At 41.6% G+C, this 27,881-nt stretch overlaps 2 protein-coding genes across 6 annotated transcripts in view; both read left to right on the top strand.

Annotated features, from left to right (window-relative positions):
* The window catches only part of piezo1 (piezo type mechanosensitive ion channel component 1 (Er blood group)), an 85,318-nt gene extending 75,867 nt beyond the window's left edge, over positions 1 to 9,451 (top strand). For 4 of the 5 annotated variants that reach the window (XM_071481603.1, XM_071481605.1, XM_071481604.1 and 1 more), the window contains exons 48-54: positions 2,327 to 2,419; positions 3,777 to 3,949; positions 4,219 to 4,341; positions 4,437 to 4,516; positions 6,367 to 6,556; positions 7,236 to 7,377; positions 7,636 to 9,451. In XM_071481603.1, the coding sequence (XP_071337704.1) occupies positions 2,327 to 2,419; positions 3,777 to 3,949; positions 4,219 to 4,341; positions 4,437 to 4,516; positions 6,367 to 6,556; positions 7,236 to 7,377; positions 7,636 to 7,764 (930 nt within the window). In that variant the 3' untranslated portion in view covers positions 7,765 to 9,451. Of the gene's footprint in view, positions 1 to 2,326; positions 2,420 to 3,776; positions 3,950 to 4,218; positions 4,342 to 4,436; positions 4,517 to 4,590; positions 4,674 to 6,366; positions 6,557 to 7,235; positions 7,378 to 7,635 lie in introns of those variants that run through there. The other variant, XR_011691493.1, reaches the window with a different exon arrangement.
* A 3,652-nt stretch (positions 9,452 to 13,103) lies between these two features.
* Positions 13,104 to 26,523, top strand: tm9sf2 (transmembrane 9 superfamily member 2). Its single transcript, XM_071481608.1, has 17 exons — positions 13,104 to 13,352; positions 15,685 to 15,752; positions 16,141 to 16,234; positions 17,429 to 17,556; positions 18,184 to 18,313; positions 18,916 to 19,040; positions 19,290 to 19,401; positions 20,845 to 20,924; positions 21,144 to 21,252; positions 21,551 to 21,683; positions 22,651 to 22,770; positions 23,107 to 23,164; positions 23,238 to 23,397; positions 23,495 to 23,646; positions 23,966 to 24,077; positions 24,848 to 25,019; positions 26,036 to 26,523. Exons 1-17 carry the CDS (start codon positions 13,236 to 13,238, stop codon positions 26,101 to 26,103), a joined length of 1,938 nt encoding a protein of 645 aa, XP_071337709.1. The 5' UTR covers positions 13,104 to 13,235; the 3' UTR covers positions 26,104 to 26,523.
* Positions 26,524 to 27,881: the final 1,358 nt, after the last annotated feature.

Here is a 27,881-nt window from a genome sequence, read left to right as displayed (position 1 = left end):
ATCTGCGGGCATGTTTGGACTGCACTGACTGGGAGGTGTTCAGGACTGCTTCCAACAGTCTGGATGAGTTCACAGAGGCTGTGACGTCATACATCAGCTTCTGTGAGGACTGCTGTATCCCATCACGCACCAGGGTGAGTTATAACAATGACAAACCCTGGTTCACAGCTAAGCTCAGTCAGCTCAGGAGGCAAAAGGAGGAAGCTTTCAGGAGTGGGGACAGGGACAAGTTTAAAGAGTCCAAGTACAGGTTTAGCAAAGCGGTGAGAGAAGCTAAACGACTGTACTCTGAGAAACTTCAGCTCCAGTTCTCAGCCAACGACTCTGCTTCTGTCTGGAAAGGGCTCAGACAGATCACTAACTACAAACCTAAACCCCCCCACTCCATTAATGACTTCCGTCTGGCCAACGATCTGAATGAGTTCTACTGCCGCTTTGAAAGACAGTGGGACAAGCCTGACACTGACCTCCACATCAGAGCCACATCAGAACCCCCCTCCTCCTCCTCTACCAAAGGAACATCTCTCTCTATCCTGGAGAGAGATGTCAACAAGCTTTTTAAGAGGCAGAACCCCCGCAAAGCAGCCGGTCCTGACTCTGTCTCTCCATCATCCCTGAAGCACTGTGCTGATCAGCTGTCTCCAGTGTTCACGGACATCTTCAACACCTCACTGGAGACCTGCCACGTGCCAGCCTGCTTCAAATCCTCCACCATCATCCCTGTCCCCAAAAAACCAAGGCCCACAGGACTAAATGACTACAGACCCATTGCCCTGACCTCTGTGGTCATGAAATCATTTGAGCGTCTTGTCCTGTCCCACCTCAAATCCATCACTGACCCACTCCTGGACCCCCTGCAGTTCGCCTACAGAGCCAACAGGTCTGTAGACGACGCCATCAACATGGCTCTCCACTTCATCCTCCAGCACCTGGACTCCTCAGGGACCTATGCCAGGATCCTGTTTGTGGACTTCAGCTCTGCCTTCAACACCATCATCCCGGCTCTGCTGCAGGACAAGCTCTCCCAGCTGAGCGTGCCTGACTCCACCTGCAGGTGGATCACCGACTTCCTGTCTGACAGGAGGCAGCACGTGAAGCTAGGAAAGCACGTGTCTGACTCCCAGACCATCAGCACTGGATCCTCGCAAGGCTGCGTTCTTTCTCCTCTGCTCTTCTCCCTGTACACCAACACCTGCACCTCCAGCCATCAGTCTGTCAAGCTCCTGAAGTTTGCAGACGACACCACTCTCATTGGACTCATCTCTGATGGCGATGAGTCTGCCTACAGGTGGGAGACTGAGCGTCTGGTGACCTGGTGCAGGCAGAACAACCTAGAGCTAAACGCTCTGAAGACAGTGGAAATGATAGTGGACTTCAGGAAGAGCCCGGCCCCACCCACCCCCATCTCCCTGTGTGACTCCCCCGTGGCTACCGTGGAGCATTTCCGCTTCTTGGGAACCACCATCACACAGGATCTCAAATGGGAGCTAAACATCAGCTCCCTCATCAAAAAAGCTCAGCAGAGGATGTATTTCCTGAGGCAGTTGAAGAAGTTCAACCTGCCAAGGACTATGATGGTGAACTTCTACACCTCCATCATTGAGTCCATCCTCACCTCCTCCATCACCATCTGGTACGCTGCTGCCACGGAGAGGGACAATAACAGACTGCAGCGTATCATCCACTCTGCAGAGAAGGTGATTGGCTGCAATCTTCCGTCCCTCCAGGACCTGTACGCCTCAAGGACTCTGAGGCGTGCAGGGAAGATTGTAGCTGACTCCTCCCACCCTGGACACAAACTCTTTGTGACACTCCCCTCTGGCAGGAGGCTGCGGTCCTACAGGACCAAAACCTCTCGCCACAAAAATAGCTTCTTCCCATCTGCTATTAGCCTCATCAACAAGGCTAGAGAGCCCCACTGTTGCTGATCAATTGCACCAATCACCAGAAAAAATTCCTTGTATGTGAAAACATACTTGGCAATAAAACTGATTCTGATTCTGATTCTGATTCTGATTAATACATTTTAATATTGCTTGGTCTTGTTGAGCACAACAGTGAAAGTCACTTCCACTGAGACATTTATGCTGGCAAGTGGCATTTCCATGATGGGACCAGGACTATCCCAGTTTAGTTTAGATTTATCCCAGTATCCCAGTACAGAAAGCCAATGTTACACACTTAAGGTATGGTAGAGTGATCAAGACCAGTCATTAGTCAGGACTAATTTCAAATTAAAAGGTGCATCTTGCAATTTGTAAGACTTAAGCAACTGAGTGTGCAGTATTAGCATCTAATACTTTTATGTTTCTGTGTGTACATCCAGCCCCTGTTCACCATGAGTGTGCAGCAGCAGTCCATCCAGCCCTTCACAGAGGCTGAATATGACCAACTCACCAAAAAGTTTGGAGACAATGCGGTGAGCACTGATTTCAGTTTGACTTTTGTATCTGTCTGGATGTACTGTGACTATCTTGCCTGCTGTGAGTCCTGTTGTAACTACAAACAATCATCAGGCTTTAATGACCAAAGTCAAGGCAGACTGCATGAGGCAGTAACAACAGGGAGAAAGGTAATAACAATTACAATAACATATATACACACACACACACACACACACACATATGTGTCACTGTGCGTGTGTGTATGTGCGCATGTGTGGGTGTGGGATTGTTCACTTTACTCACTGCTCCTCATAGTATGGCAGCATGCAGCAGTGTGCACATAGAGATATTTGTGTTGTAATATATTTATATGTTTTGTAAAATTATTCACATTTTTATTATTTTATTGTTAATTTTTTTCTGTTTATATTTAAGATATCTTGCCTGCAGTGCTTGCTTTGTTTTATCCTTCTGTACGTTTTTTCTTTGTTTTCTTTGTTTCTTCTTCCTGTGCTAATTGAGTATGTTGTATTTGAATTTTAGAACAATTTGTTCAGATTGGCTGGAGTGTTGTGCATTGTGTTAGAAAGTGCAGCTCTGGTGTGTTGGTTCACAGCTGGCAGAACCAGATCCTGAACGAGAGCCATGATTTTATTTTATTTTTTGTATCAGCCTGTTTTGATGGCCAGGCTGTGCTCACTGGGTGGTTCTGTGTTTCATGTCAGTCGTAGTCTTTTTAGGGCCACATAGCACTGTGTTCTGCTTTGTACTTTTGTTTGTGTTCCAATGAATGACATAGTTTTCGTTCTGGTGTGTTATAATTTTGTTGATTAATTGACTAATTGGTCCTGAGGCAGAAGATGAGGCTAAGGTGATCTTAGCATCAAGACCAGCTGAGTGAAAGGACTCTTATTTGTTCATCTCTTGGCACTGCTGGGCTTTGTAGTGACAGGAGTGGGAGTCTCTCCCTCTCTCTCTCTCTCTCTCTCTCTCTCTCTCCCTCTCTCTCTCTCTCTCTCTCTCTCATTTGTCTGTACATGTGTTTCACTTTCTTAATGCACATATCATGCTCAGACTTGGATTGTACCTCATATGTAAATCTCTGGTCCCAGCTGGAGTCTGAGCAGCTCCTTTGAGCTGCTCCATAAAAAAAGGACAAAAACCCCTTTATTCAATCACTCAAAGATATACTCTTCAAATATAGAATGAAAGACTAATTGGCACTAAATTAATTGGTTTAGCAGGTTCAGTTCTTCAACATACTCAGAGATGTAGCATTTTGTATTGCTTGTAATTGTGTGTGTGTATAAGTGTGTAAGTGTGTGTGTCCTACTTAAGTTGCTGCCATTCTTTATACCTATTTTTCATAATTTTGTGTGTATGTGCATGTAGGTAGCCATGCAGTTCATCACGCTCTACAGTTACGAGGACATTGTGACGGCCATGATTGAAGGTAGTTCAGGATCAGTATGGAGGATCAGCCCCCCCAGCAGACAGGAAGTTATCAAAGAACTACTTGGAAGTCCTGTTGACTTAACATTACGTCTGGCCTGGACTTTCCAGAGGTAAAACCTTTGCTCTCCATACTACAAAACTACCTTATGCTATTATACATTATTGCATAATTATCACCAAACAGATCTATATGATGATACTGATACTAGGCTGTAGCTCATACTAACTACTTTACATATAATAAACAGTGAGTCTGGTACCAAATTGGTGACAGCAGTCTAAGATTTACCACCATGCAAACTGGATAAATATGGCCTGGTGGGTATATGTCATATGTCTCTTTAAAAGCTGATTGTATCTGTCTCTCTTTTCCTGGCAGGGACCTGGGTAAAGGAGGGACAGTGGAACACACCTTTGACAAACACTCTATAGACCTGGAACCTGGGAACCCAGTCAGAGCAGATTTGGCCTCACTGCTGGTTGGCAATCGCACTCAACCCGTGTAGGTTTACTCTCTGGAAGGATGTTTGTTTTGTGTTTTATTTAATATATATGCAGTAGTTGTATGTTAAAGATGATATCTTGTCTCTCTCCCAGGCATGTTCCTAATATGTTCCCTAACTACATTCGTGCCCCCAATGGAGCTGAGGCCAAACCAGTCAGTCAGCTATATAAAGGTCAGAATTCATTGAGTTACTTTTAAAATGCACAAAATACAAGATTTTTTTTCATAGCATGGAATAATTTCCAGGAGCAGGCTAGATAGTCATGGAAGGAGCACCCAAAACAGCAAAATGAGCTAATGGCTGCTGTTTATCCTTAACAGAGGTGGGGGTAAGTTACACATGTACAAGTCTCAAGCAAATGTCAAGTATTAGCCTCCAAGTCTTAAGCAAGTCCCAAGTTACTGTAGCTCAGTCGAGTCAAGTCACTGCTCAGGTCAAGCAAGTCACAAGTCAAGTTATATGAAATTCTAATGACCACCCCGGTTTCCACATTAAAATCAGTTAAAGACAGTGTTTATGAAAAGTTTAATTGTACTTTTACTTTTCAACATTAATGAAAACAGTTGCAGCTCCTTATATCTTACAAATACATGGCAATGTTGACCCCAGATCTGTGACTGCAGCCACCCACTGCTGCAGCTATTATTATTAGTCTTATTATCATCGTTAACTCCATGGTGGAGGTTATGGTTTTAACTTTCACCTGGTTATTTGTCAGAAAAAAAGTGCTGAACTGATTTGTACCTAACTCAGTGGTGAGATGGGGCATAGGTCAGGGAAGAGCCTCCCCTTTACCTGGATCCACACCAAAATATAACAGGATTTTTTTTTTATCACTTTCCTTAATGTGTAGGATTGTTTGGCTTTGGCAGAGGTATGTGCTTTGATTGCACTAGAAATCACCCGATCATGTGTCAAAAACAAAAGCTGGCAAAAGCTACCTTCTAGATTATTTAATGCAAATATTGAATTAGTAAAAAAGTAAAGTCTGTTTGAGTCATCTGTCTCAAGTCTTACATCATGAATGTCAAGTCAAAGTCAAGCTGAGTCTCAAGTCCTCAAGTCCAGATCCATGACTTAAATTTGACTTTAGTCAAGTCATGTGACTAAAGTCCCCAAAGTACAGTACAGAGTCACAGTTTTACAAGGATCAAGTCAGAAGTAACAGCAAATGTCCATAAGGACACAGGTTAACATTAAAATGTGCATTTTATTATTGTTGTCCACTCCTTGAAACGTCCTTATGACATTTGACTCTCTCCTCTTACTGTTGCCACAACTCACAGGTCTGTGAAGAAAGTTATATCAATTAAAACGTCCGTCTTTGCTAATAACCCCATCAGGACTGTCCATTACTACCAGTCCTCTCCCAGTGTGTCCATTCAAAACAAAAACTGACAAAAACTGCACATCACCTTGTTTTTAACTAGGCTAGCTAAAGTACCATCTAAAGCTCTGCATTTTTAATACAGATATGTAGCTGTATCGGGCAATGTGTGATGTTCAGGTTCAGTTTTATAGAGATGTTCTACAGTGTTAAGTTTAAAAGTAATTAAAAAAAATTTAAAATACAACACGAAAAAATTAGACCACATTTTTAATTCTAATGTCATCTATATAAGGCACTTTGATGGTATTTTAACTGCAGGTGGCCACAGTATAGATCATTATGATGCGCACTATTACGCATGGAAAACTGGAAAATTCAGCAGAAAAGGGGACAACTGTCAGTGTGTCATATCACTGTCCCAGCCTGTAATGTAGTAGAATGTATTCTTTCTAATCCCACTCTGTATCCACGTGTGTTAGCACTGCGCCAAGGCGAGCATGACCACAAAAGTTCCAGAAGTGAATTTGTTACAATGCCTACACACTGGGCAGGGCATGCTTGACTGCAACTTTGCCACACTGAAGAAAAGAAGAAAATACAGCTGTCCGTCACAGAACGGATGTCAGCATTTGTATTTGTCATGCACACCTTAAAGTGTCTGTTTTAACACAGCTTATTGGTTGTTTTTTAGGTAATGAAGATGATTACCTGAATATAACCCTGTCACTGATGAGTGACAGGTCACTGAATGACAGTAGAAACCAGGAGTGGTGGGACATCGCCATCGCAGGCTGTGCCCCCTCCTCATGTGGGGTTCTACCTATGATTATATTCAATGACAAAGTCAGTCCTCCAAGCCTGGGCTTCCTGGCTGGATATGGGTAAAGACCACACACTCACAAACAACATGTACAAACATGGTTGCTTTTTTAATAAACAAAGACAAAAACGTTCATGGTATTGGTTGGCAGTCTAAAGGAAATCTGAGGCACTCTGGTTATAAGTTAAAAATCTATTATTCAGTCATGGATCAGTCATCATCATCATGCCCTGATGAAGGGTCAGTCTTTCTCTCACTTTATATGTTCATATTTCTTGGTGCCAGTTATGATTTGAGCAACAGTGTTCTGCACAGTGAATAGGTCATAAGTGACTGTGGCATAAAATGCAGGACCCAGAAAAATGTGGAATTTGAGATACAGTCTGGACAGTATTCTTTATTCCCTTAGCCTCAAATCAAAGATCAGCATCTAAAATAACTTCTATTAGTCTACATAGCAGACAGCAGACAGCTGGTAGCTGTTGGTTCAGATAGCATGACCTCAAATTTATGATCATGATTGGGTCTTTTGTTTAGAATATGTCACAGTTTTAACATTGTAAGCAAATACATTGTCTCTTTCAGTCTACACAGTTCACACTTCAGCAGAACACATTGTTTATGGTTAAGGAAATCATTTATAGTTAAGATTAGACTTTTGATGTTTTGCAAACATCAACACATTATATATTTTATAAATTTTTTATCACACCCTTCATGGTGTAAATGTCTCCTTCCAGGATCATGGGTCTGTACGTGTCTGTGGTCTTAGTCATTGGGAAGTTTGTGCGTGGCTTCTTCAGTGAGATATCCCACTCCATCATGTTTGAGGAGCTGCCCTGTGTGGACCGCATCCTGAAGCTCTGCACAGACATCTTTCTGGTTAGTTTGCAGTGTGTCCATATTAACACACACACATACTGTGCATGCACTTACTGCGCACACACATCAGAGACTGAGTAAAATGAATAAGCTTTCGCTGAAACAAGAAATTTTGAATATTTCCCTGATCTAATCATTAGCATAGAGTTGCATTCCCTCTTAAATAATACATCCACAAAAAAACACACTTGTTTGGTGTCCTGAAGAATTATTTCTTTGAAATCCTAACCTTTAAACTGAAGTGTCTGTGTGTTTCAGGTGCGTGAGACAGGAGAGCTGGAGCTGGAAGAGGAACTTTACTCCAAACTGATCTTCCTCTATCGATCTCCAGAGACTATGATCAAATGGACCAGGGACATCCACAGCCGAGAACAAGACAGAGACTGACTGACTGACTGTGTCTGGCCGTAATGGAATACATGAAGCACAGTGCAAAGACGTCCAGGGGACAGCTCATGGAAGGCTTCATGATAACTTCTCCTGTTGATGGACTCCTGTTGCGGTTGCTTCTTCACAGCTGCCTGAGCACTTTCATCACAGCACCTTACACTACAGACTATTGAGAGTGGAACTGCAGTCCCACTGTGGACGGGGTTGATGGCAGCTGAATGTCTACAGAATTGGATATAATGTCCCTGGAAGGCAAAATCAGTTGTAAAAATGAATGGTGTTTGTTAATGGTCAGAGGTTAAAGGTCAAACACAAAAGATATTTCATTCCTGACCTCTGTGCATTTAAGGCACCCAGGTGGAGTGACAATGTGGCTGAAGCCTGGAACTAATTGTAAGTTGAACCAGCTACAGTATGCTGGCTGACTAATAAACACGCCATGCTGCCAATCAAACTTAGAAATGTTTTTAAAACCGTTCAGTCTTGTAAAAGTGCCATGCAGCAGTTCATTTGACTTCACACAGTGAACCCAGGTTTGACAAAAGAAGCTGGATTTAAATGCCATTTTAGGTTATTTTCACCTTGACAGATGTTCTATGTTTGCTCCAGATTCAGGGGTAGGAGACAAGACAGGTTGGTGAAAGCATGTAGTTCCTTTCGGCACTTTAAAAACAAGTTCAATTAAAAAAAGCTTTATTACAGCGGGGCTGCTAAAAAAAAAAAACCACATACTGTATCTCAATAAAACAACACAACATGAAACAACTGAAAAGTGCTACGTGCTTGGCACATGAAGTTACTAGTTGCTTCTTTATTGTTCATGACACCCTCAGAGAAATTATTGATTTGAATGTGTCCAGGTAAAATGGAAGGAGGGAAATTTTGAATGTCAAGTTTAACCATAAAAGCATTTTGGGTTAAAGTGGTCCTTTGTTGTAAAATGAGTGTGTGACCTTTACAATGAAAACTGTCCTTCATATTCAAAAGCCTGGCTCTAAGACCACTCCACAAATACGTTGGTTACAAAGTGAGTATTGATTGAATAGTTAATGGAGTTGAATGTTGGCTTTATTGCTTTTATTTTACTGTTGAAGCCTGCTATTCCTTCTTAGTAGGATTACATTTGTCGAAAATGTTTGACTGAGTTATTGGATGTTGTGAAGTTGATATAACAAGTATTTGTACTATGCCAATGTTTCTTTGGTTTGACACGCTGCATATCTAGGGTCTCACAAAGAACAAGGTATAAAGTCAAACCTTGTGAATTAAATCTCACCAGGGTTGGCTTAGAGTTTGAATGACCCTTTGTTCTATTACACAATAGTAATTTACTTATTGATACAGTATGAGACTGAGAAACTGATACTTTTCTATCAGATGTAGCCCGGGAACAAGCCAGATCTTTTCACACCAGCAGTAGCTTCATCTTGTTGTTACAGGAGATTTATTGTGTCTATTTTAGTCATTTGTGTAATTGCAAATGAGCTTGGAAATATTAAGACACAATATAAAAAGATCATGGCCTTAAAGTCATGTATTATTTACATGTGTGATTTTAATGGTGCATATTCTTAAATAAATGTCCAATGTCTTAATAATCAGCAGGTCATCCCTAACCACCACTCTCAACAGTATCTTCAGCTGTTTCCTCAATAAACATCACAGCAACATGGTTGATCTCACACTAACTGATATTGTTTTTGTTTTGTTGAAAGCACATGTTGTTAAGTTCTGTAACAAGCCTGGACTCAAATACAGGATGCTGGATTAAACAGTTCAAAAGCAGCTTTATTGAGAAGAAGGTTTGGTGAGGGTTTAGGCTTGAGATCTAGGACTGGCAGTGGAGCTGGGCAGGGATTGTAGCCAGGGTTGGTGTTATAACAGGGCAGGCTGAGCAAGGCATCTCCGCAATGGATTAGAGGGACAACTGGGGAGCTTGGCGAGGGGAGCACACTCTGGAACCACAGGGAGAGTTGACCTAAGCACAGGCACAAGAGCAGTAGGTGTGTGGGTGTGTTGGCAGCAGGACGAACATGATACTATGCCCAGCAGACACAGACACGCATACACACAGACAGACAGGAACAAAGACAATCTGGAAACAAATGGGACACAAAAGGCAGACTTTAAAACTTATCTTGAATCTGGAGGCTAACACTTATCGTGTTGCAATGGAAAATGGAATGGAAACATACACATAAACACAAAACTTCCAAAGCATGTCACTATTTAGGGGTCCAAACCCAAGTGGGCCACACATGCAAAGCAGCGTGGCTCCCAGTACCAGTGGACTCCTATTATAATTGTTTAGATTTTATTATTTTTCTGTTGGTAAAATAATTTTTAAAAATGATGCAGCTTACGTCATAAAAGTTGTGAAGGTGAAAATTATCAGGGGTTACCACCATAGTACATATGTCATAGAGGCATTGTGTAGAGTCCATTGTCTTATAGGTGTGAGTTAACTTTGAAGACAATAGGACTTGTGGTGTGGCAGGGACAGCCTTTCAAACTTTTCTTTTTTTGACGCTTATTTGCATTTGCACATCATTTCTAGTAAAAGTGCCAATTTCTATGTCTCTGGCTCATTTCAGCTCACTGCAAATTGAGCAAAGGCTTATGATGGCAGATATTGATGAATAGGCCACGCCCGCTTTCAACATTCAATATTGAAGTTCAGATTTTGGTTAATACTTGCCCCCAAAACATTTGTAACAAATTTGGTAAGATTCTGTCTACTTTTGGTACTTGTGGCACACCCTATAGCTCAGGCCCAACTTTTTAGTAGGCCTGAAGATAGTTACCAAGTTTTATAATGATTAGACAAATGGTTAATAAGTTGTGGCCAGCTAAACCCTTGCCTTTTGTGAAGATATTTTGATAGATGTAACACACCACTAGAAAGTGTAGGATTATCTCCAGCACAGTTGCTGATTGGAAGGCGCCTGAAAGGAAAACTGCCAACCTCAACCTCACTGCTTACTCCAGAGGGAGTTGTTCAAGTTCTTAAAGGGTTGAGAGAAAAGCAGGAGAAGCAAAAGCTCTTCTCCAACCGGCAAACAGGAAGATGGCCTGACCTGCCGGAGGGAGATAATGTCAGGGAGCAAAGAGAGGAGATGTGGCAGCCATGAGCAACCACAACCTTTTGCGATTCGTACACCAGACGGGAGAATGTACAGGAGAAACACAAAGTATCTGTGGAAACCAGTTGAGAAACCATTTCAAGTTGCAAATGAACAGGATATCTACCAGAACCTTGACGCAGGGATCAAAGACAGAAACACAAGTGTCAAACATGCAGAACGGGTTCACACAGGTTCACTGAGAACAAAGACAAAAAAGAGACACTTGAACAATCTGAAATACTCTCATATCAGACCAGATCTGATAAAGTAAGACTTCCTGTTAGATACAGAGAGAAGGTTGGATATTATCATATGACAGTAAAATGTATTGATGTTATGTTTAAAATGTCATGGTTGAAGGGTTTTGAGTTACAGGATCAATTACGGGGAGGCTATTTACTGTGTGTAAAATGGCTCGGGAAATCATATGTTTATGATCAGTGGTGGACAGTAACGGAGTAAATTTACTTGAGTACTGTACTTAAGTACATATCCAGGGGATTTGTACTTTACTTGAGTATTAGATTTCTTTGGTACTTATTACTCTTACTTGAATACATTTCCAAGACAAATATTTTTACTTTTACTTGAGTAAATTTCTAGGAAGGCTGAAAAGTACTCGTTACTTTCAGGTCTGCTCTTTTTTTTTTTTTTTTTTTTTTTAAATTCTAAAATACTATTGGACACAAGCTGTGTTTGTCAAAGAATGAAACCTATCACAGTGCACGCTCTCCACTGGGATCTACGTAAAAGCGGATAATAATATCGGGACATGGGGAGACAGACATTGGGAGACAGGCACGGAGACAGACAAGACAGACATGGGGAGACAGAGTTTGTTGTGCTCCTATATTGTACTGGCACATGTCCTTCCTGGAAAGTCAAGTGACTTCAACATTGAGTTATTGAAAGCAGAGATGTAGTTTTTGTAAAGCAGTGGTTCTCAACCAGTGGTCTGGGGACAACATTGGTCTTTGAGGGGGTTCCAGTTCCCAACTTAGCTAAATGATAGAGAGTTAGTTGGACGGTGCAGGTTCATTTGGTTACAGTTTTAATGATTGTTAATAAACACTGCATCTGCAACATCTGCTGTCCTCTTATGATCCCATTCATTGTATTTGTTCTTATAGGTGTTTCTGCAGGCTTTATAAAACACTGTGGTTCTAAAAGCAAGCACATCAGTGCAGGTGGTTTCAAAGAGTTAATTCTCAGAAACAAGACTTAAAAGGTCCTTAAATTCATTTAGAAAAAATTATAGTAATTCATTGATGTGAAAAATAAGAAGTTTACTCTTACTCTTACTCTTACTTTTACTTAAAGTAAATTTAAAAGCATGTACTTTTGGATACTTAAGTACCTTTAAAAGCAAGTACTTTTTTACTCTTACTCGAGTAACATTTAGACTGAGCTACTTTTACTTGTAACGGAGTAAATTTTGACCGGTAGTATTTGTACTCTTACTCAAGTACTGGGGTCGAGTACTCTGTCCATCTCTGGTTATGATAAGGGATGTAGGCCGTTGACAAGATTAACAAATTGAACAGATCCTCATGTATGTAATATTAATAAAAACAAACAAAAGAAGGGGGGTGGCTTTGTACCTGGTAAGTACCCTACTCTGGGATTTATGCCATACGGCAGTCGTAAACAAACAGGAAGCTGTTGGTCCTGAGGCTGGATAGCATGTGGCTGTACGATGTATAAGAGACAAGTTATGTTCACAATAAGTCTCATCAGTATAACAACAGGTGTCTTAATGTCCACAGAGTCTCAGTGTTATAAAGACAGTGCAGACTGTAGTTTGAGCTCCATGTGTAATGTCTGAACGTCAGAGATCTGTCTCTGTCCTCACACTGACTGATCGATCACAACCATATTTACAATAACACAGGTCATGTTCGTAAAGACAGGTCTCGGTAACAAACCAATGTCTAATCGGGATATAAATCTTCTCCAACATTAACTCTTTAAATGAACGTCTCCGATCTGCTCTGTGATGTAGACAAGTATGATGAGGACATGACGCCATGTCAGAAACTTCCCAAAAACTTCTGAAAGTCCGACAGGAGGAGACAGAGAGCGCTTCAGGGTCCACTGAAGAAGCATCGCGGTTACCATGGTAACTGACTCCGCGTTAAAGGGACCTCTGTTCCTGGAGCAGAAACAACGTTGGAGAATGCTGGGCGGTGTATGATCCCACAATGCTCTGCTTCACCAAGCGGGACTTCCGGCTGTGACGTGTCTGCCCGCTGCAGAGCCGGATGCTGGTGGCTGTGCGCTGTGGACCGCGGAGAGGTGGCAGGTAGCCGTGCAGATCTCTCGTGAAGACCGGTCGGGGTGAACATGGTGCTGTGGCTGCTGGGAGCTGCGCTGCTGGCCCGAGCGGCCGGCTTCTACCTCCCGGGTCTGGCCCCCGTCAGCTTCTGTGAGCCGGAGAAAGACCAAGTTCCAGACTGCAAGGTAAACAAGACATGTCACAGGTCACCTGTACGATACCCAGGTGTTCTCACAAAGTAACCGAGTGACTAATGTAGAGTGCAATTAGTAACCAAACAGGTAGAAGGTGCTAGAGTGGCTGAGAGGAGCTTTACAAACATATGTGACGGGAGCCAGCTAACGTTAGCATCAACAACCAGCAGGCTAACGTTCACGGATACCGTGCTAAGCAGACGACAAGCTAGCTGTTTAAAAAGCTAGAGGTAGCTTCATTAGTCTGGATATCAAACTCTGAACAGCTGCTGGCAGACTGGAGCCTGGAAGCGACTCCTGATTATTGAGTTATAATGTCAATATTAGTCCTGGATAACTGGAAGCTGGTTATCAGATGGTTCTGTTGACTTCACTGATCCAGTTCATGAGGAGGAGTGGCCACATCATCAGAGCCATGAATGAAGTGATTAATATGAGGTGAGATGAAACAGTCGCAGCAGGGAGGGATGTTCAACGATGTGAAGAACACGATGACAGAACTACAATAGAATAAGAGCCTGCAGATCAACAGTAGGAAAAAAAACCCCTATGTTCAAATGAGACTGAGGAGACAGTGTGGATAAGAGCAGGGATATTGGAAGGGTCTATAGTGTTTAGTGAGCCTCTTTTTGTCTTCTTGTCTGATGTTGAACAAACTATTCTGAATATGCGATGCACACAGATTCTGCTGCTGAAGCAAAGTTCATATCTGAGGTCTGAGATCTGACTGATAAAGTTTTTCCCTGTTTTAAGACCACAGGAAAGCTTGGAACAACAAAATGATTCTGCTGAGCCACACAAATATCTACTGCTTTTTATTATTCGTCACTTTATTATAAACTTTTTGTCCCTGTCAGGATGCTGTAAGAGTGATCTCTCAGTATTTCCTGTGATCTCATTGATCAGTAGTCAGGCTGTTGCCAGGTTTTGATCTGATCCTCTGAAGTTAACCTGTCCTGGATGTTACCATGTTGATCTCACCTGGATAAAAGTGAGAGTTGCCACATACAAGAAACTGTGAGCACCATCATCTTATCTCACGTCATAGTTTGGCTGACTGCTTGAAAACATTTGAAAACGCATTACACTTCAAAGTAATGCAAGGTATGATATATTGTGTATTTACATTTACAGTGGTTTTTATATTTTGCAGTCTCTCACCACCATCAGTGACGCAAAGGCCAACATATAAAAAGCTAGTTAAAACCACTCAGGCTTAGGACAAAAGACACGTTCAGAACATTATAAATAATCACAAACTATTTTGCTCCTAGCAACAAACACACTTGAAAGACAAACTAGTAACAGGACAAACAGCCAAACAACTTAGATTGAGCCCCGCTAGACAACTAATGGTACACCTCATACAACATTCAGCCACCGTACATTATAACGCCACAGTGTTGCTAAAACATAAAAGAGCTGCACAGCCGTGGTGAATCTGTATCTGCTTCACCCAAACTTGATTGACACACTGCACAGCACAGCTGTAGTAATAGTGTAGTTGGCAGGTCATCAGGGATACCTAGATGAAGCTAATGCAGTCTAATACAAAACTGTCTCGTAATAAATCCTCCTTGTTGCAGCACTGTAGTGTGAGACAGGATCATTTTAGCCAGGCATACCTAACACATAACCTAACGGCCAACTGATTGTATCCTACTTTTATGTAGTAAACAAGGAATTTGCTTTCTTTGCAGTCCCATTGTCAGAGTTGGGTTCATTAGGATTAGGGCTGGGCAATATGGCCTATAATTTTTAGGCTATATCACAATACACAGTATCTCAATATTTTGAAATCTCCTCTAAAGCACTTGATAAAAGCATGATTTAACCCTGAGAGAATTTTCTGGATGGGCGGGGGAGTGTGTCTGTGAGGGAGAGAGCGAGAGGAGCAAAATACCAAAGTGAACTTCATGCCGGCGTCTGGTTCTCACTGCACTCAGATCAATTTTATTTATTGCTGCAGGAGGTGCTTGAATTTCTGTGCAATATGAAACACCTCAGAAAACATCCAGTGAAGTAACAGAGGGGCTGAGGCATGAAGAGTCCCCACAGAAAGACTGAGGACAGGAGCCACATGTATTTAGGACTTTCTGACACACACACACACACACACACACACACACACACAAAAACACATTTCCATATGTATCCAGAATAAAGATTGTTATGACTTTTTTAAGACTTTTCCACAAAGTCCTCATGACAAGGTGGAAAAGAGAAAACCAACCAGTCCTTGTCTACCCACGTGAAAACCAAAGTGTGATTGGTTCCTCCGGTCCTCTTCTAACACACGTCTCTCTGCTGTGTTTTCTTCCAGTCGACCATTGAGCTCTTTGTGAACAGACTGGATTCAGTAGAGTCTGTTCTACCCTATGAATATACTGCGTAAGTAGCACTGTACCAGTGTTTTCATTTCACCACTTCTCATCTTATTCCTTCAGGCTCCACAGCCTACTTTGTCTTTTTGTCTGTCCAGATCATTTATGTTTTATTATTGTTGATTTTTAGGTAAATATTGAGCCATCTGACAGGACAGTTATCTCAGTTTGAGGAACGTTTTGAATTGAAATGTTTTAATTATTTATTCACTCCAGAGTCACCAGACAATCCTTTTTGAGGTTTAAAAATTGAGTTACAGGAAGTAAAGAGTTAGAAACCCTCGGCCCAGAGGGGTAGGGTTAGGGTTACATACCGGGTTAGTGCCGAATGTAATGAGGAATAAAGGTATTGTGCGGTTTCATGTACTCTGAACAGTCTCCTCCTTTTTGCACAGGTTTGACTTCTGCTCAGAGAAAATGATGAAACGTCCATCGGAGAATTTGGGCCAGGTTCTTTTTGGGGAGAGAATTGAACCCTCGCCATACAAGGTACAAGGTCATCATGGACTGAATGAAGATATTTTAGTTGCTTTACAAACACACACTAGATACATAGTGCAGCTGTTCACAGACACAGTCCCATGTTAAGGGCCAGTTGCACAGAAATAGATTCAACAAGAGACAAGATCACACATCTGTCAAGAGGTTGATGTTCAGGAGTCACTACTTTCTACATTATTACATGAGAAGTCAGTGCTCACGGCTCAGACCACACCCATCTTCACACTCAGCCTCCACACAAACACGCATGCACACCTACACACACACACACAAATAGTACTGAAAACCACCTCTGTGGTAGTTCCTGCTACAGTAGGTGTGAACACACACAGTGAAAACAATACCAGCCCCACACTGCTGAAATAAAGCAGAGTATCTTTACACTGGATTATAGTTCCTGACCTGTATTTAAATTATGTTGTCATTGTGTCAAATGGCAAATATAAATGTATAAATATGACAAAGGTGGGACATACTCAGGCACATAATTACTGTCATAGCGCCCCCTAGTGGAGAAACTGCATCAGACCCAGCAGTCTTATTTGTCTCATTTCATCCAACTGATACAAATGTGGTTGTGATTGGATGAAGTATTAAAGAGTTATAGCAGGTTGAACTGATTTAACCACACCCATAAAGGGTTGTTAGCCAATCACGGAACAATGACACCTGATATTTAAGATCTAAGATAGGGGGTGTGTTCTGGGTTGTCTAAACATGATATGTACCACGTTTGATGAAACTTCAAGAGTGTAGTCAGCAGTATGTCCAGCAAATAATTCAAAATTTTGGAGAGATTTTTAGGATGCAAATAGGCGTGGCTTATATTATTCTCCTCTGAGTCTCTGTATGAGTTGATATTGATCTTGTTATAAGACGAGGTATGGAGACAAGAGAGATGAGCATTGTGTGTGTCATAACAACAGGACATATGAATTCCTGACTGACTCAGACAGAGAAACAGTCTCTGTTTTATATTACATTTTTGTACGAGTGAGGAAAGGTTTTAAATTTGATCCAGCTTCATTTTTATGTCAGATTGAATTGACATGTTTTATTGTAACATTTGCACAGTGGAGAAAGACGTTTTTTGGTTTACCAGTGACAGTAAACAAAAAAAAAAACAAAACAGTTTTGCGGTGGAACTTCACTCACACACTAACAGTGAGTCCTGTGTGTCAGTTTGAGTTTAAGAAACCTGCAGCATGTCAGAAGGTGTGCACCAGAACCTACGACACCAACAACCCCTCAGACAAAGCCAAACTGGACTTCCTCAAGAAAGGAATGTTACTCAACTACCAGCATCACTGGTGTGTATGACTCACTGACACACACAACATGAAGTGAAGGAAAACACACCCAAATGCACAAAGCTTGTGCGAACACACACACACAACCTGTTCTGTAGATGGTGTTTCTTTAACTCACACATGCAGACCAGTTACCATCTATATATTTATCTATATTTATATAGTATCATGGTTTCTGATGTATTAACTAATGTAGTAACTTGAGTCTCTGCTGGGGGTAGAAGAGAAATGTTGTAACTGACCGACTCCATGTGAACTGGGGCTGTAGAAACACTGTTTGGTCAGGTCCTTCTCAGCAGCAGGGACAGGGAGACTGGTCAGACCTGAGGGAAGGATGAATGGAGCCAAATACAGGTCCTGAAAAAACCTGATCCAGAGTCTTCAGACCTGATGCTGGAGCAAAGGTTGACCCTTCAGCTCCACACTGACCTGAAGTAAACAGTCAAGACAAAACTGATTCTTCAGGACCAGTCTCTTACTGTCCCTGAGGGGACTAGACAAAGTCCAGGCTGAGACCCCACAGATCATCTGTGGAGAGACCTGAAGACTTCCCAAAGACTTCCTGTCTGGTCTGAGTGATGGTCAAATATCTCATCCATTCGTGTGTGTGTGTGTGTGTGTGTGTAGGATCGTGGATAACATGCCGGTCACCTGGTGCTATGATGTTGAAGATGGACAGAAGTTCTGTAATCCTGGTTTCCCGATCGGCTGTTACGTCACAGAAGGAGGTCGACCCAAAGATGCCTGTGTGGTCAATGTTAGTGGGTCACACACAAACATACAGAAAATGAAAGTTATAAAATAAAAATATATGTGTTCCTACAATTAAATTTACAATTATTAAACTGAAAAGACAAACAAAGATTTAAATCAGATTTTAATTACTTTGTGTGTCATCAAACATTTTGACAAAAGGCCATGAATTTAGTTCTGTGAGGAAACACTGTTCTCTGTAACATCATCAGGTTACCTACACCTGATACACCCTGATAAGGGGAATCATTTATTTTCACTTTACTTCCATCCATATATAACAATGACTGTGTAACTGTTGGTGATGATCATAAGTTTAAAAACTTCCTGTAATCAAACATCTAAAGGCAGAAATCTCCTCAGATGTGGTCTGTGGTCTGATGTGTTTCAGTTTAGGTCCTTGAAGTGGAAAAGTTTGAGAACCAGTTTTAAACAACCAGCTTCAGTGTCTGGGTCAGGTTTACTGGGGGAAGAAACGGGGTCAGTAGCGTATATCGCTGTCAGTGTCTCAGTCTCAGAAAGGTTCATATCAATCTGTAACTGAAATCAGTGATGTTGTTATCCTGTCTGTGATTTTAACTTTTGTGTCGTGGTTTTGTTTTCCAGTCTAACTTTAATGAAAAAGACGCCTTTTACATCTTTAACCACGTGGACATCACCATCCATTACCACATCGTTGAGCATGAACAACTCGGAGCTCGACTGGTTGCTGCCAAGATTGAACCCAAAAGGTAAAAAACGACAGTTTTAGCTGATAGGAGGCTTTTACCTTGTTTTTTTTTCTCTTTCAGATCAGCTGTAGAGCTTTGTTGTGCTCTGATGTGGAAACTGTCATTCCAAAGACTAGAACAGTAGTAGAACAGCAGTAGAATATGCTTTAAGTGGTGTTTATGTAGGTAGTGACTGCATTGAGATCAGATCTTAATATGCAAATTAGAAAATTGACTGACTGACATCTCTCTCTCTCTTTCTGTTTCCAGCTATGAAAACCCTAACGATGACAGTCCTGATTGTTCTGGAGGGCCAAAGTTCCTGAAAAACAAACACACAGGAGAGTTTAAGATCCCATACACCTACTCTGTCAAATTTGTGGTTAGTACAGTTGTGTAATTTTTGTGTGTTTGATGCTGTCTGTGTTTTATGAGGCTCTACAAGCGACCTGAAAATGAACTGATGCTGGAACTGGGAGAAAGTAAAAACCTGTTGTAGCTTGTGTTTTTGTTGGGTGAACACTTTTCAAATGAAGAACTGACAGGAACAGGTGCAGTGCAAAAATGTCAAGTTTTATTTCATCCATTATTTCTCTGGATCTTTGGAGAACTACTCTCTCTAAACTCCACCACCCAGTTATCTGCCTCATGTCAGCGCTCACCTGTATCTTCAAGTCAACACAGAGCAGTTTCACGGTTCCTCAGAGAACTGTGGAGTAGAGGTGGACTGGTTCACGGTTCCTCAGAGAACTGTGTAGTAGAGGTGGACTGGTTCATGGTCTCAGCAGGTGATGTCTCTCTTCAAACTGAATTATGTTTCTGGACATGTTCTCTGTGTGTAGTAGGTATTAGTGATCCATACAGTTAAACACCACCACGGGGCCATAAATAAAATCAAAGTCTAGTATATAGTTTGTTCTATTTTAGGTATTTAATTTTTAGTTTCCAATTATTGTAAAAGTTTAATATAGTTTGATTTCACTGTTTTACAAGCAAAAATATGTGTTGACAATCTGGGAGTAGAATAGTTTCTTGTTTATTCTTGATCTTCATTGATACATAAACTTGATGTATCTCAGAGATTCACAAATAAATGAGGACAGTATAAGACTTAACCTGAACTATCTCTAGTCATGTTGGTCATGGCAGCCACAAGTGTGCCTGTATTTAATCAAAAATCAGGACTTTAGCCAGACTCATTTTTATCATGTCTCACTGGCATGATGACATTGGAAACATCATTGGAATAAAACTATATTTCCTGTGATCACATGACAGCTGGTTGAACAGTATAGAACAAAGACAAGCAAAGGAGTTTGTGTGAGAGCAGAGAGGATCATACAGGTGTAATTTCACCAAAGAGAAGATGATGAACTCAGGTGTGCTGAGAGGTTGACCTGCAGACTATGGGAGACACCCACATTCAGTTCGCCACAGATCGCCCTCACCACACCCTCTGCTCCTCGCACCGGGGCACAGGGACCCGCCATGATACCCAACCAGCACAGAAAACAACATAACCTCAGTGCATCCTGGGAAAATACCATGTCTGCTACTTCACTGTCCACCAGAGTCCTAAGTCATTAAATCAGTGAAGGCAGGCCTCCCTCTGTTCTGTTATTAGAACATCTTTCAGGAAATCAGAGAAAACAAACTGACTGATGATCTTATTAAGTATCAAGGTAAATGTGAGAGAACAAGTTATTTATAAAGTCATTTATTAAGATCAAACAAGTTTACTACATAAACAAAGAACTGTGTGTGTGTGTGCACGTGGGTGTGTACTTGTGTGTGTACTTGTGTGTGTATGTGTGCACACCTGTAGGAAGACAAGAATATTCGCTGGGCGTCTAGATGGGACTACATCCTGGAGTCAATGCCTCACACCAACATCCAGTGGTTCAGGTAAGACACACACACACACACACACACACAGACTTGAGTCTATGAAGTGACTCCTCCACCATGACAGAGCAGAGTTCAGTGATCACGGTTTTGGTTTTGTAGTGTCAGTGTCACACTGATTCAACCCTGACCTGTTGTCTCCAAACAGGGGCCGTCAACATGAAAAGAAAACATAATTATTGTGTCAGTAATGATCTGTTTGCTGTCTTTTCTCTGCAGTATAATGAACTCGTTGGTGATTGTGTTGTTCCTGTCTGGAATGGTAGCAATGATCATGCTGAGGACTCTGCATAAAGACATCGCCAGATACAATCAGATGGACTCTGTGGTGAGTACCAGTCCCTCTGGAGCTGTGGTTGTATATTCATAATTACTGATGAACTCACTTAACTTTAACATCTCTCCTGTCACATGAAACACACGAGGCAGTGGTGGCAGTGAGGTCAAAACTCCAGCAACACCTGCAGTGTACAGAACAACTTCATTGTTAGGCTGTGGCCTCCAGCAGGGATCGAGCATGAAGGCCAAAAGCGGAAACGTGTTGGTGTAACAGTGAAGTTGTTCTCAGTTTTGACAGCATCAGACTGTTTTTCTCATGACATCTGCTCCTCTGTCTCGTTCTCCAGGAGGATGCCCAGGAGGAGTTTGGATGGAAGTTGGTCCACGGAGATGTTTTCCGACCTCCCAGGAAGGGGATGCTACTGTCGGTTTTCCTTGGCTCTGGAACTCAGATCTTCATTATGACCTTTGTCACCCTTTGTATGTAATAATGATAATTTAATGAATAGAGTTAAAAAACAGTCATGATGTCGGAGAGGTATCACCTCAGGGTGACAGGGCCTGATAGGTTGATTTGATGTAAATGCAGTTATGTGAATCTGCCTAAATATTTGACAGGATTTTTTAATGGAGTCAGATGAGGGGAGGGTCTAAACATCCCACTTTAAAGGTGCCATATGAAAGTTTTCTCTGAAGTTTGATGCTGAACTCATGTTTCTTCTAAACTGCTAACAGCTGTTAATGCTGACGTTGGCTATGTAGCAATAGCAAAACCTGACATGTAGCTCCATTAATCATATTGTGAGCCTAGAAAGTAGAAATTATAATCTCAGTTATCAGTAGATGTCTGCTGATACGTAACAGGAAATGTCAGCAAAGGAATGTTGAGGATGTTTAAGGTCATTACAGCTCTGACAAGTTTATTTATGGGATTATTATTATTATTATTATTATTATTAATCATCATCATCATCATCATCATCATCTTTATTGTCCACAGATGTGGAAATTTGCCTTTGGCTTTACAGGCTGGTTTAAAACACATCATTGTGACTCACAAACAATAAGTACAATAATAACATTAGCACAACATGCACAATAATGGACATGATTTCAGTGTGAATGTTTTAATGTTAAGTGTTGCGTGCTAAGTGTGTGCTGAGTGGCTGTTGAAAAAGGTATGGTGGCCCTGAGGTGCCCACATCAAGCTTTCACAATAAAACTGAAAACATCTAAAACATATAAGAAAACACATTTCACAAAACACAAAAAACATGTTGCAAAACATTTGATCAAAACACACCTTAAAAAATAACAAAACACAGCTACAGACAGCTACATCACGTGTTGTGTTAACGTTCTGTCTGAAATGTTCAAAGTGGCTCTTTAAAGCCTCACTGGTCCTTATTTACAATGTGTAACATGTAATAAACTCCTCCCTCTCCAGTCTTTGCCTGTCTTGGGTTCCTCTCTCCGGCGAACCGTGGGGCTCTAATGACGTGCGCGGTTGTTCTCTGGGTTCTACTGGGAACTCCTGCTGGATACGTGGCTGCACGCCTCTACAAATGTAAGTGAGAAGGGAAACAGGGAAGAGTAGAGTCACTGCTGAAGATTATATTCATACCCCAGTCTTGTTCTTATCTGTTGATTATTGACAGTTAATTGAGTAATCAGATAAGAATATTTGTTTTATGCTGCAGGAAATCAAAGGTCTCTTTTAACATGAAGAAGTGCTGTTTTCCTCAGACAGAACATACATTTCATGAATATAAAATTTACATTTGCCACAGTAATAAAAATTGAATTCGTCATAAACACTGCAGCCTTCACAGGGACTGTGGACTTTGAATCCAGCTTGATTTTCCTAAAATCCTTTTCTCTTTGTTCTGTGGTGAATTTTCAGCGTTTGGAGGAGAGAAGTGGAAGACCAATGTCTTGCTGACAGCCTTCCTCTGTCCTGGGTAAGAATGTTAAAGCTCAAACAATGATCATAACTCATCCACCCCCGCTAACATCCCCTCTGTCTCTGCTCAGGGTGGTGTTTGCAGATTTCTTTGTGATGAACTTGATTCTGTGGGGTGAAGGGTCTTCAGCAGCCATGCCCTTTGGGACCCTGGTAGCCATATTGGCTCTGTGGTTCTGTATCTCAGTGCCACTTACCTTTATAGGAGCATACTTTGGCTTCAAGAAAACAGTAAGTAAATATGAACACACACATTGTACCTCCCTTCATACCCAGCCCACTCTGACTCATAAACATTTCATTTTTCTGCTGTGATTGATTGTTTAAGGGTATTGAGCACCCAGTACGGACCAATCAGATTCCTCGTCAAATCCCAGAGCAGTCATTCTACACAAAGCCTTTCCCTGGGATCATCATGGGAGGAATTCTGCCTTTTGGATGTATATTTATTCAGCTGTTCTTCATACTAAACTCCATCTGGTGAGAATGAAGAAAAAGTTTGGAACATCATGAAACTTGAGTTTTGCTAGAATTAATCTGGAAAGCTGAGTATTTAAATCATGACATCATAAAACCTCTTAAATCCTGAACCACAATAACAGGTCTTAAAACTAACCATTCTAGCCCAGACACTTTCATTTCTCATCTAATCAGGAACTGAATTTGATATTTGACAAATGACAGAAAATAATCAAGGAACTCTTTTCAGATTATACTTGGACATATATATGTTGTCTAAACAATTTGCCACTCATCCACGGATGGAAATTCTTTTAACATGTCTCTTCCATTCCTCCAGGTCCCATCAGATGTACTACATGTTTGGCTTCCTTTTCCTGGTCTTCATTATCCTGGTCATCACCTGCTCCGAGGCCACCATCCTGCTCTGCTACTTCCACTTGTGTGCTGAGGTAAGGTCTGGTCACTGCAGATCTTCTCCGGGCTTCCAGCTCAAGTCTTCTCTGTTCCACAGCCAACAAGTCGCTCACTTGCGCTGCCTCCCCAACTTGTGAGCAGATGTCTTCCTCTCCCTTCCTGCTGATCCTCTTTGCCTCCTCAGACCACATGACTGTGTCAAGCCTCTGTGTGGATGACCTGGGGCCTCATGTACAAATGTTGCGTACGCCATCTTTCACGCACACGGTTGGATGTATCGAATGAAATAAACGTAACAAGGTGTTGAGCAGGTGTTCAACAACGTGACTACGGACTCCACAGTATCCAAACTTAATACTGAAATGATAAACTTCAAATCTCAGGGAATTAGTTAATTAAAGAAAAAGGCTCATTTATATTAAAACCATAGAATTTATCTGTAGTTACAGTTTGAGTTTGTTAAATTTATTGGACATGAAGTCTAAAGATGCATATTACAGTACAATGTTAGTCATAGGCTCAGTAAATTACAATAACCAGGTAACAATCTGTGAGTGAGTCCTTTAGTCCTGAGCAGGATTTTCAGACAGGTGAGGTCTGATGCTTATTGGACGGTTAACAAACCAGAGGATGTCTTGACATGTTAGTTTGTTTGTAGAAATGATTTGGGGTTTGTTCTGATTTCTGTGCTACTGTGACAGAGTTAACACTCACCAGCTGACTGGTAATTAATAGCTCAGGTCACTCGCTCTTTTAAACTTTTAGTCAGGGTCATAATTTACAGAACTGTGTCTCCTCTTCACAGGACTACCATTGGCAGTGGCGTTCCTTCCTGACCAGCGGCTTCACTGCTGTCTATTTCCTGGTTTATGCCATTCATTACTTCTTCTCTAAGCTGCAAATCACTGGACTGGCCAGCACCATCCTGTACTTTGGATACACCATGATCATGGCTCTCATCTTCTTCTTATTCACTGGTAGGAAGATACAAACAGAGGGATGAGGGTTGGCGTATTATCCGTTGTGCACACAGCTACAGAACTGATTATCTGGAGGTTAAAGGCAAAGATTTCAGTTTAGAGGGTGGGAGATGTCGCTGTGAGGATTTAGTAGTTTTAAATTTTGGGGATTGTCACATCTACATTTTGTAGAAACAGTGGAAAAATGCAAAGGAACATGTTGTGATTAGAGCAATTTTCCATCAGAAAATATTCAGACATTCACCTTTTGAACACTTGTGCTGTGGATTGAATTTGAAATACAACTGATACAAATTCATCCTTCATTAGATCTGACCAGTCTCTGTCACTGAGAACCCCCCCCCCCCCCACCACAGCATGATGCTGCCCACCATGCTTCACTCTAGGCCACTGAGTAAATGTATTATCCAGGTGTTGAGCAGTACCTGGTGTTTGTCAGACAATGTTTTGAGCTCTGCCCCAACAGTTCAGTTACTGTCTCATCAGACCAGAAAGTCGCGTTCCTCCTGCTCTCAAAGGCAGGTTCTCCGTCTGTGCAGAGGTTGCACTGACAGTTGGGTTCTCGGTTCCTTCTTACCTGGTTACCTAGTCTGCTCCTGTGGCCACCTCCAGGAAGAGTCCTGGTTCCAGACTTCTTCCATTTAGGTTATTGTTCCTACTGTTCTCCTGGGAACACTCAGAACTTAGGTTATGGTAGGGTGACGATAAACGTGACATCTGAGTCGATTCATTTGACCAAATGCACCATAAACAGGTGAACATGAATTTGACTGATACCGGTATTTTTTATTGTGATAATATTGTCATCATGAAGTGTGATAAAGAGTGAAACACTGGACAGGATACTGTCCTGACATCGAGTTACACTTCAGACAAATGTATGAAACAACAGTATTGATTGTAGTGGTGACCTCACACATGTATACGGGATATTACGCTGATTTTGTGTGATGGGTCAAGAAAACCTTTGTTTAATGCAGCTGTAATAAAAGGTGTATTTCCTCTGTCCTCAGGTACAATCGGCTTCTTTGCCTGTTTCTGGTTTGTTACCAAGATCTACAGTGTGGTCAAAGTGGACTAAACACACAGCGGACGATATCTGGCTGTTGCTTTCTCTCATCAACCTCTGAAACATTCAGCTGAACTGAACTGAACATTACAACCTGAACATTCACCTCCTCGTTCGTTTCTTCAGAGATGACTCTGCCTCGGACAGATGAACGTTTGCTTTGTGTGCCTAAAATGTTTGTGTGTGAGCATGTGTACACTGGGTTGTAATTTTGTACATACAGTATCTATCTGCATATAATCTGAATGAAATGAATCAGACCTGTACGAGCCTCCTCCCAGTTTCTGACACAGAAGTGAGCCACAGCTGGACTGTCCAGTGATTCTGTCAGCTTCATGCATTTTAGGTTTGTTTTATGATCCCTGCACTTGGTGTTTGCAGATGTAGTCAGACTAATAAAGCTGTGGTGGTCTGCCTCTCACCAGCTACTAACTGATGAATCCTCTGCTGAACATCTGGGGACTGGTGCAGGCTCAGACAACAAGCCTTCAGTTGTGGAAAGAGGCTACAGCAAGTTACAGTTTGATGGCCTCCACAATGCATTGTGGTCTGTGAGCACGAAACGATGCAGTGCTTCGTGTGCAGCCAGTGTGTGTTGCGCTTTGTTTGTATGTTTCAGTTCAGTTTCAAGCTAGACTTATGGTTGCTGTCATTCTTTAGTGAAATTTAACAAAGTTAACCAGCAGACACTCATTAGATAACCATTAAGTTTCATTATGGGCAGTAGACATCAGCATCATGTTGGCTTAGCTTTTTTAAAAAGACTGATTTTAAAAACTTGCAAACATACACACACCAGCTCATTTCACCTGCTTCTCTCAACAACCTCCTGCAGGTAACGGAACCTGAGGAGCTGCTGCATTGAGACAACGTTTTTGGCAGCCTCCCTGTTCAGGACCTGTTCAGGACCACAACACATTTGTCACAACGCACTGACATACAACACACTAACAGTGTAACATTATAAAATGTGTCAGCATTGCATTTGAAGTAGCTTTTATTTCATGTTTTGGTATAAACCAAGATTTTATTACAAGCAGAGTGATGCTAGTTCATTTAACAGACTGTAACATACTTCAGTTGGAGAACAAAACAAATGTGTATTTTCACCATACATAGGACACAAATATAGATTATATAGTATAATACCTCCGTATATGGTTTCAGATCACACTTTATTTCCATCTGTCCTCTCCTGTCCTTTGGGGAGAGGTCACCCATGAATGAAATTAAGTTCATGATATTTGAAAGATGTTCACTAAAGTGAGTGCATTTTGTTTTAAAGCTCCACACAGTCTAAAGGTAGATGTCCATGTATTTGTGATTATAAAGCAGGTCTAGGTTCTATATTAATACTGTGAAAGTATCAAAGCCTCAGTCCACAGAGAAATGCACACAGCCTGTATTCAGACACTGAGCCTTAAAACCAGCCGTCAGGACTTCTGGAACTTTGTGATGTCACAACAAAACAGTCACTGCTCTTAGCCACGCTCCAAGCCCTGCCCACCTGGACCCACCATCATACCTTGCAGGATTTGGTTTCTCTGAGTGTTTACCTGAAATCTGCTGTATTTTCATTGGATCTATGTGAAGAACTTTTGTTTGGTCTTTCCAATGACCTTTTAGCTTTTAACCTTTTCAACAGTTTCCTTCTCCTGATCATTGGTTTACTGTTCGTGTCATTTCATGAGTTTCACTTGGACTGAAAATCAGCTGTTATTATGTCAGTGTGTTGACTGTAACCTTGCTTACTCAGATCCAAAAAGTCAAGCTGCTTGCAAGCTGATGCC

The sequence above is a fragment of the Trachinotus anak genome, unplaced genomic scaffold, assembly GCF_046630095.1.
Source record: "Trachinotus anak isolate AG129_WGS33_773 ecotype Australia unplaced genomic scaffold, CSIRO_AGI_Tana_v1 ptg000007l, whole genome shotgun sequence".
Classification (NCBI taxonomy): domain Eukaryota; kingdom Metazoa; phylum Chordata; class Actinopteri; order Carangiformes; family Carangidae; genus Trachinotus; species Trachinotus anak.
Note: the sequence above shows the minus strand (reverse complement) of the source record. Positions and strands in the feature narration are given on the sequence as shown.

What these genes read in the sequence shown, in the direction of transcription:
- tm9sf2 (XM_071481608.1), top strand. Translation starts at nt 13,236, where the DNA reads ATGGTGCTGTGGCTGCTGGGAGCTGCGCTGCTGGCCCGAGCGGCCGGC. An exon ending in TATGACCTTTGTCACCCTTT is followed by an intron (nt 21,684 to 22,650) that starts GTATGTAATAAT and finishes CTCCCTCTCCAG; the next exon opens with TCTTTGCCTGTCTTGGGTTC. An exon ending in ACTTTGGCTTCAAGAAAACA is followed by an intron (nt 23,398 to 23,494) that starts GTAAGTAAATAT and finishes TGATTGTTTAAG; the next exon opens with GGTATTGAGCACCCAGTACG.